Genomic DNA, 10,135 nt, shown 5'->3' with positions numbered 1-10,135 from the left:
CATAATAATGCCTAATCAGAAAAACTAGTGTGTGCTAGTATTATAGTCAAGTTCAATCCACTGAAGGAAGGGAGAAAGTTGGTAGATGTAAATATTGCAGGCAGGAGTATGCTAACAACACAACAAGAATGAAGAAACATTTAATAACATGTAGAAACTGTCCTGAAAGAGTACAAGCCATAAAGAGAAAACTAATACAATGAAGTGGTGGAACAACATCATCTGAGAAAAGTCTACTTCAAGAATCCTATGTAAGCAAACAAATTAATGCATTAAACAACACACAGTATAGACTAGCATCTACATTGTTTTAAAACATAATTTTAAAGGTTGTTAATGCACTCTGGACTATTATTTAAAATATTTGCATCTTGCTTTTCTGCTTGCACTAAGCACCTAAGTGGCTTAGGCTTACCAATGTATTTTTTTTAAAGTTACATAATAGAGAAATAGTTAACTATTTCAACCCAGCAGTGCGAATTTAGCGCTCTGGCCAATGGCAGAGGTATACGTTCCTTCAGCTCTGCAGTCCCAGGGCAACTGAACAGCAAGTTGAACAGCACAGTGTTCTTTCTGGCAGGGAGGGGGGAAGCAAGCTCCCTGCCGCTTCTCCTTCTGATGGACGAGGCCAGACTACAACAGGCTAAAATAAAAATATATTTTCCCTCTTTTGTTGCAGGAACTTGGTAGCTCAAGTGAAATAGCAGATTTGCAAAAAAAATGGAAAATGAAAATACTGAGCTGCTATGTCTGGGGGAAGAAGCAGCAGGATCCTCGCTTTCAAGATCCCTAGCACCAGATATGCCATTCACCATAAAAAGCTGTTCAAGACAGTCAAGCTTTTCATTAAGCTTTGTGGACAAAATGTCAAAAGAAGATCAAGAAAAAGCAGATAAGACATCAGCTTGAGCTATATTTGCAAGTCATACACCTCTTTCCATAACTGCAAATCAATACTGGAAGGAACATTACAAACTAATTTGCCCATCATATAAGTCACCGTCATGTTATCGCTTATCACATTCTCTCTTAGAGAGTATGACAGAGTTCAAACAATGGTTATTCAAAGGATTGGTCAAGCAGAATCACTGACTCTGATGTCAGATGGATGGAATAATATATAAGGAACATTTTTAACTTTATTGAACATTATATTAGCAACACCTGAACCAATATTCCTGAAAGCAACTGCTACCAAATCTTCTCGTCATAGAGGTGAATACATAGTCAAATTACTGAGTGAAGAGACTGAAACTGCAGGTCCCTCCAGGGTATAAGCCCTTGCAACTGATAATGCAAGTAACATGAAAGCTGCATGCAATTATTAAAGGCAAGCATCCTCATTTAATAGTATCTGGTTGTCTTGCTCATGGGTTGAATCTTCTGGCAAAGGACATAATAAGTGTGACTACAATGAAGACAATACTGGCAAACAGCAAAGCGATTGTGAAGGTATTAAAACAATCATCATGTTGCTAATCAGACTGAAGATATTACAGAAAGAGAAGCATGGGAAGGAAAATGCACTTTTATTGCCAGGAGAAACTAGATGGGGCTCAGCTACGAAGCGTTTAAATAGTTTGCTGCACACAAAGAACTGTTTGCAGTGTGTTTCAGTAGATGACATATTATCCCAGATTATGCCCACGAATATTTGGAAGCAGATTCTCAACAATAACGTGTTCTGCGTTCCAAGTTCAAGAAGCATTCAATTTGCTACTAGTAGTTTCAGTGGCTATCAAGAAACTTGTAGGAGGTGCACCAAGCCTTTCAAATATTCCAGAGATATTCAGACAACTCACGGAAAATCAAATTGAGCTTTTGCCTTCTTCACCTCTATCCAAAAAAGAAGTCAAACAAATGTTTACCAGACATTGGAGTTTTGCTGTCATCCAGTTCATCTGGTAGCAAACTTTTTGAATCCTCAATACAGAGGACAACATTGATCAGAAGATGATCTATCTACTGCTCTCAGTACAATTATGGAAGTAGCTAAGAACGTCCCCAACAGCGATGAAATAGCTGTGATGACAGACATTCCCGACAGACATTCCCGAGTACCGGGCAAAAGAAAAACTTCGGAGCACATACATCATTTGGCAGGCAGCAAAGAATATACGTCTCCTCTCACATGGTAGAAGGGATACTGTAAACACCCGACTGTTGTCCAGGATTGCTCTGAGAATCCTAAGCATTCCACCAACAGCAGCTTCTTGTGAATGGAACTGGAAGGCTTGCAGCTCACTCGAGACAAAAAAGAGGAATAGACTAACAAAAGAACGCAGCGCTAAACTTGTTTCTATTTCTCAAAATCTCTTGCTTCTGGAGAATCAGTCAGAAGCACAATTAGTGAAGATGCAGTGTGATGGTAAGTTGCCCTTGCCCATAGACTCATTGGTAAAACCATCTTTTAGCGAAAGAGAATGTGGTTCAAGTAGTTCTGAATCAGATTTGCCTCAATCTGATTCTGAAGTGGAGCTAATAAGTAACGCAACTGATTCTACAGATAGTGACAGTGAAACTGGAGATGCCGCAATGGCCTCGGTGGACAAAAGTTAAACTCTGTTGAAGTAGATGAGTGGACAACCACAGCATATCACACAGTTCTTTGGCCGTGCTAAAATTAGTGTGTCAACAGTTTTCAGTGCCTTTTTTTGTTAAATTTAAACAAACAATGTAAGGGAAGTACATGCTATTGTGTATTGTCTTTATATTTTTACAAGTATTCCAATAAAAATAAGTTTTCCACAAAGTTTTGAATTTGTTTGAATATAATGTTTAAGCCACTAAGTGTGCTATGTTTAATTTTTTTTCTAATCAAATATTTCAGTTTAACTACTAGTGGCTATTGGGACATAAAATGAACACGGGGGTACTTTTTTAGTTTTGTTTACTAAATATAAGTCAAATAAACATGGTAAATCAGATAACACTATTTAGGGTATTGGAAAAATCAAAATTTTCCAGGGAACCCACATCTCTGGGATTTATGTATATGAAGACCAAAAGCAGAAAAACCCAATTTCCCTCCCCACCACCCACATAAATTTAAGTAACAGTAAAATTGGGACCAATTTATCTTTCAACTGCAAATTAAGACCCCATTTCAAGACTACACTTCGAGCCGGGGAAGAGTAGCCCCGGGCTGGCAGGGGGCCCACAGAGTCAGCCCCAGGGTCTGAGTGGTGGCATCAGGAGGCAGAGGGGCTGGCTGGGGCACAATGGTGCTAAAGTGCAAGGCAAGGCAGCAAGCAGCCCTTCCCCAGCACCCTAATGCCCTAGTCAGCCCTTGTCACAGTCTATACATGCATTTTGGTGGAGTAAATTACTGTACCGTAGGATACCGTCCTATAGAGGAGTTATTTAATTTACTGTGCCCTAATATTGGTGCACGTGTAGACTCTGACACTTCACTGCAAATCTAATTAGTCAACTCTGCAGTAAAACGTATGTGTAGATGCACCCAGTGGGCATATCCATCCACATGAGCGTGGATGTGCAGTCTGCAGCAACCTACACACAAGCATTCCCTGCATTGCTAATTTACAGCGCAGGGAATAAAGCGGGGTTGACGCCAGAAAATCCCAGGGGTCAAATTAACCCACACCTAAAAAGGCAGGGTGGCTCATGTGGCAGCAGTGCATGCAGCCCAAAACCAGAGCCTGGCCAGCCAGTCATACTCTGGCTGCCAGCCAGGCTCCTTGCTGCTGTATCACTCCAGCTGCAGCTCCCAAAGGCCCCCCAGGTAAGGCTGCTGGGGCCAGCACAGTTGCTGACACCAAGGCAACATGCTGTGCACTAAAGCATGCATGGCATGGCCGTTCCCCAGGGACAAGTAGCAGTAGTACACATTGTGCCGCTGCTTTTTGTCCCCATGGAAAATGCATGTTCCTGCTCATGCGAGCACACCACATGAGTTTAAAATAAAAAATGCTCAAATCCATCAGTCTTACCAAATGCTTTTGTCCCTGGATTTCCTAAATTATTTTTAAAAAATCATTTTGAAATGAGCAATCATTTATGTAGTTATCATCATGTATGCAAGTACTTCCCATGACTGACTCTTCCATACTTCATGGTAGTGACCGACTCTTCCACACTTCATAAAACATATGAATCAAGATAAACATTTCTCTCCCCTTTCCCAGCCCTACCTCACTAGCGCTCATCCCCATTATTGCTTGCTCACCTACCTTTCCTATTTCATTACTTCATTAGGACATAAATTACTGCTTGCTCCCTGACACCTTATGCAGTTCACACATGTATCATCACCATCAATCTACTGAAGGATTGAACATTTCCTCAGGTATGCAGTCCAAACTATTCCCTAAAGCAAGCCAAATGTCCCTACCACACCCCCACCCAACTCAGCTGGGGTCTTTGACTTGTGTCAGTCAGGCCTCAGGGCCAATACCCTCTCCCAAAGCAACAAAGGCCTTCTCTTCCTCCTCTCCCATGCAGAAGTCCCACTAAAACTGCAGATCAGGTTCAATGGCTATGGCAAGCACCTTTTGGCCACCCAGCTCACGTGAACACTGGCAAGCACAGACTCAGGGTAATCTGCGGCATACAAGCATACTGCTCACTGTCAATCTGAACTCTTCCCTACAGGGATGTGGGAAAAGGGCAACATTAAAACCCAAATGACATAATTGTGTGCAAAATTATTTCAGTAAGACACAGGACTCAGTTCGCCAGGTGTGAAAATGATTGGTTGAATCTGCAACTGCACACAAAGCTCTATCAATCACAGCAACTTCTCCCTCAAATGTCTCTATACTAGGAACACTAACTCCACCTTGAATCCCCTACTGGTATACCATGTTTCCAAGCAAAGGGAGGGAATATGTAAATTTTACAGCACTTAAAACATTAAACTTTTAAACTGAAATAAGATCTCAATTATATCAGAGACAGTTCTGCCATAATTAACCCTATGGTCCAGTAGACAGGCCTGCCTAACTAACACTTCTGCTCAAAAGAGGAAAGATAGAAAATTGTCTCTAAATTTCCTACATTACTGTGACGTTCATTCTTTTTTTGAGATCAATTTGCAACAGGCTATTAATACCAAGACATACAACGTTAGATGTTTAAAAACAGTAATAGTTGCTGCAACCTATAGTGAAAAATATAATCTTAGGTCTCATTTAACTTTAATAATGGAATTAATCACTATACACTCAAATTAAAACACCTGCTTAGGTTTTTGCAGGATTGGCACCTCACAACAGCCACATACATGCTTACATACATCCATACCATTTTGCATCATGCCAAAAACATCATTTGAAAGCTAACAATTCAAATGGGTGCCAAGGGATCCTTGGTACTCCTCTTGAAATATGCATATAATGTATAAGAATCAGCCATACATACCTAGAATATTTCCAAGGCAAGAGAGGGGGTATAGTTGGGTATATGGTAGGTATTGGAGGGCAATGATGAGCAATAGAGGACTACTAAACGAACAGGTAGTCTAACATTCTGAAGCAGGGAAGGGATGAGAAGAGGACAGTAAAACTGCTGTGTAACAAAAGTAATACTGTTTTGGTTGCTAGCTGGACTCCACTGAAACACTTTCAACCTTAATGTTTTTGTTTGGGATAAGCCCACTGTCGGAACCTGAACTAGTAGTTAACTTCTGCTGGCATTGTATTAACATCCCATAAGTTTCTTTTATAAAGTAACTACATATTTAACAGGGATGGGGTTATTTTTACCATTTATCAAATATTGCCAATTCTAGCCTGACACAACTACTTATCCCTGTATGCTACTAAATCAAGTTCAGTTCCTTCTCAGAGACTGCAGACAGACTAGGCACTCAAAATTTCAAGGGCTTAGTCCAAAAGTTCCTATGTCAGAAAAATTCCCATCAGGTCCAACAGGAGTTTTGCTTCCACAGGAACTACAAGTCTGGACCCTCCCCTGGGTAGCACTTCAGAGATACTGATCTCTTCAACAAGTCACAAGCCAAGTTCAAGAACCAAACAACAAGACACTTGTAGGAAACTGTGCTCCTTGGGCAAAAGTAAAGTCTCTTTACAACTGCATCTTATGAGTAGAGACCTACCGAATTCATGACAGAAGTGGGATGTGCTGTGGCTCCTTTAATCTTGCAGGTTCCCCACACACCCCCCAGCCGATTGGAGGGGCTCCGCTTTTGGCTCACTCCTGATCAGTGGGAAGGCAAAAACTGCGGTTTTAAATATGGTGCCACTTTTGCCTCCTGCCACTGATTGGCTGAGGGGCCCCAGATGGCCCTGCTGTTTGCTGCTGACTGGCGGAGAGGCAAAGATGGCACCATGTTTAAAACCAGTTTTAGCTTCCCTGCTGATCAGGAGGGAGCTGCAGGATCCTACACTAATCAGCAACAGGAGAGGTGCATACAGGAGAACGTGCAAGATTAAAGGAGCCACCACTCGCTCTACTTCCACCATGAACTTGGTAGGTTCCTACTTATGAGCTTAACCAGGTTTGAAAACAAGTACATTCCATATTCGAGTGACCTTAGCATTTTCCACCCAGTTTACGCATCAACCAGTGTTTATGACAGTACCCAAAGTAGCAATGGTAGTACAAAGACTTATTTAAAATAAGCATTTCCATAGTTTTAAGGGAGCATGTTTGACTGAGTGACAAAGTTTAGGTTTCTGCGATTACAGAAAGAACTGGTGTTTCTTTCTTGAGTGCAAGAATGATGCTCACAGCTAAATTACAGCTTTGTACATGCTATGACCAACCAACCCTTATTTTAAAAACTCTAGCATCTTTTGTCCTATAATACCATGTATGTTCTCTCAATAAAGTTGTGAAACTTGCATTAAGCTGTAATTATGGCAATAATGTCAGAAAATCTTTCCTAAGGGTATATATTACAGTAAGCACTTTGCAGCTGTAACTACAACCATTACCTATGAAAATATTTTGATAGCAACATGTAAAACTTAATTTTGGTTTGTTATTCACCAAAAAAGTTGTCAATGTAACCAATTTTTGCTGAGATATGAACATGGGAACTTCACTTTTTGGAGGTCAAGAAACTCTCTTTTTAAAGAGGAGGAGGTTAAATTAAATTAGGAATACAGAGGAAACTGTGATAGTTAAGTTTCTTATTACAGTGGTATTTCTACCTTCTGGTTCTGAAGATTTAAGTTCAAGCCTTACCTAAAGTTCTTAAAATAATGAACTACATTAAACCATATATCTGTAAAACATACCACAAATGATGTAAGAGACTGTCAAAAGTGACAAGTTGATTTACAGAATTTCAATTCATTTTGATGGGAAACTTGCAGCTAAATCCACTATTTGGCTTGGGGAAAGAAATACCACTCTGCATGATCTTCCACAAGGAACTCCTGCCATTGATTAAAGAGAAATACCCACAGGTTCCAAAGAAGCCCTATCCCTTCCATCCTGACTAGAGGGTGGGCTCTCAAGGAAACTTCAAAGGATGGTGGAGAGAGAGGAAGAGATGCTTCTCAGCATTCATGCACATGGGAAGCCCTACATCTAGGAAAACAGGGGCATCTCCTGGAGCCTTCTGTCCTTTCCTGGGATGTAGCCCTCACCTCAGGAGACAAAACGCCTACCACCAATATCGTGTGTATATACTTGCATGTGCACGTACACATATGCACACACTTCTTTTTTTTTAAATGGAGACATCTGGGCAAATTTAGTAAATTTAGTATAAGATGCAGAAACATCTTAGCAAATTTATGCCTAGGGAATATAGTGAAGTTTGTTTTAAGAGCAATTCTCAATCAAGGCGTCATGGCACCCTGTGATGTCCCCAGACCCTGTCAAGGGTGCCACGTAATGTTAGCACTGTAAAACATGCAAAACATTCTTAAGGCAACCCAGAGATTTTCAAATAGGAATCTAAAGTGTTAAAAATAATTCTGACCTGTTGTGGTCTTTCTGAGTTCTCTGCAACAAAAGAATTGCTCTATTGTCTTTCTGTAGTCAAACAAGTGAAATCTAAGAACTGGCATTTTCTGAAGGGTATCTAATGAAGATATGGGTGCTCGAGTCAAAAGAAGCTGACAGCACCAAACTGGGTACCCTGATCAGATATGCTGACAGGTACATGAAAAGACCCTTTAGTATTCTGACTTACCCCTGTCCCTTAACTCTGGACTACACAAATCTTAGTCAAATATTTGATAATTACTCTGCAGATATCCCAAGTACTTCAGTGAAACAATTTAAGAGTGACACTTAAGATTTTGATGCAGATTACAATTCCATGCTTATCTCAAAAAAACGGGTGTCTGACATCAGAAACCTTTCCATTTATTTTCCTCCTATTAATTAAAAACAGAAAAAAGGCTGTGCAGGTTCTCTCCATAGCATGTGTAAAAGGGTTGTCAGATAAGTCCCAAAAGTTTCAGCCCAAGAAAGATTTGTATGGACAACTTTAAAAGTCAATGCAAAGAAGTTAACAGAACAACTGAACAGTGTCTGACTTGTAAACTGCTCCCCACCCCCAGCCCACCACTGGATTGGCAAGGTGAAGAATTGAAACAAGGTACATTTCTAATCATTTCTCCAATCGTAGTACTATGTTCCAAGATTTCTGGGGGTGGTTATCACAATTATTGTTGCTATATTAACCAATACTGCCTTCACCTCTTACTACGCCCCCACCTTCCTTAGTTTCCGTGGCAAGACCTTAAGCTAATTTACATAACTAAAACTAGTCCAATACAGAACTTTCTATCAGGGACATTCCATCAGTCCAAATCCTGTGTTCAAGAGAATATACACCACATGGTATGAAACCAAAAGCAGGCAGGATACTTGGACAGTACTTTGTTATTCTTTGGGTGTTCTTATTCTTTGGGAAAGCACCCAAACAGTACTCACAGTTCCAAACCATAGGACAAGTCTTAGTATGTCCTGCGTCTTTCATGAGTCTGGCCTGATGTCATGTGCCTGCACAACATTTTGTTCTTATTGAAACACTGGTTAGTTTGGTGTCTCAAGATTAATATGCATATAGTCTAGAAGAAATGCCATGTCCTCAGGGATAATCAAAATATATTTAAGAAAAATAAAGCATGAGCTAAAAGGTTTCTTACCATGATCTTGCTTACCCATTGCACTTAAATAATGATTAAAGGCTTGACATGGGGGACTTGGAGTCTGTGTGGACTTGTCGCAACTCATAGGCGCAGGACTCCTGTCTGTGTCGAAAGAGAAATACCCACTGGAGGATCTAGACAGCAGTGAAGATCTTCTTACAAAGATGAAAAGTGGGGATCTGGTTGCAAACGGACTGGGGCTAGTGGGTGGCGCAAATGGTCCCTGAGGGCTGCTGGGTGAAGAGCCGTCCCCCTCACCTGAAAGGTTACCTTGATACTGTGTTTGTATAGAGGTAGGGGCCCCAGGCCTAACAGGCTGAGGCTGACTTGGCCTTTCACTGGGCTGCAACTGTCTGTCTTCACTGCCGCACTTGGAATTCAAATCAGAGGGTTGCTTTGCCATTTGGTCTTTTTTTACCTGCAGAAGAAGAGAAAACATTGCGAGTAAGCTCTCCCGGCTCCACAGCAACACAACACCCGGGCTTTGCAGCCACACAGCGCCATCCCCAAGTTTTGAGAAACAAGCTCCATCTGACAGGATTAAACCAGGGGAGTGACTGGATGCGAAGCATCTCCCCCAACTGCTCCGCACAAACAGACAAACAAACAAGCAAAGAAATAGGACAACAACGCACTGCCTTTTTCCACAGACCAAAAACCCCCAGCGGTCCCGGCCGGAGCGCTCCTGGAGACAGCCGGGCGCCGACAAGAGCCATTACATTTTGAAGTGAAACTTGCGAGCCAAGCAGCTGCGCTCCGAGCCCGCCCGGCTCTGCCCGAAACTTGCTGTGCTGGGGCTGAAAGGGCGAGAGAGCGGCGGGTCCGCGCTGTGCCCGCCCCGCAGCCGGGGAGCAGGAGGGGGCGGCGGGCGAGGAGGAGCCGCCCGGCCGCGGCCCCGTCCCAGCCCATTGTTCTCCCGAATGTGCTGAGCGCAGCAAGTCTGCGCGGGGCCCGGCAGTCGCGGGCTGCGCCCACTGCGTCACAATGGAGCGTGCGCGGCCGCAGCTCCCGCCACCCGCGCTCGCCCGCCCGCTCCG

The 10,135-nt window shown here is 42.3% G+C and overlaps 1 protein-coding gene across 10 annotated transcripts in view; it reads right to left on the bottom strand.

The window, feature by feature from the left end:
* BCL2L11 (BCL2 like 11) overlaps positions 1-10,016 on the bottom strand; it is a 59,492-nt gene extending 49,476 nt beyond the window's left edge. Inside the window, exons 1-2 of one of the 10 annotated variants that reach the window (XM_019516103.1) lie at positions 9,818-10,016; positions 9,096-9,516 (exon numbers count right to left, since the gene is read on the bottom strand). In XM_019516103.1, the coding sequence (XP_019371648.1) occupies positions 9,096-9,501 (406 nt within the window). In that variant the 5' untranslated portion in view covers positions 9,502-9,516; positions 9,818-10,016. The other 9 variants (XM_019516102.1, XM_019516106.1, XM_019516108.1 and 6 more) reach the window with 9 other exon arrangements.
* Between the last annotated feature and the right edge of the window lie 119 nt (positions 10,017-10,135).

This window comes from Gavialis gangeticus, unplaced genomic scaffold (assembly GCF_001723915.1).
Source record: "Gavialis gangeticus isolate Ggan-Ray unplaced genomic scaffold, GavGan_comp1, whole genome shotgun sequence".
NCBI classification, from domain to species: Eukaryota; Metazoa; Chordata; order Crocodylia; family Gavialidae; genus Gavialis; species Gavialis gangeticus.
The sequence above is the reverse complement of the archived record's forward strand: the minus strand, read 5'-3'. Positions and strand labels throughout refer to the sequence as shown.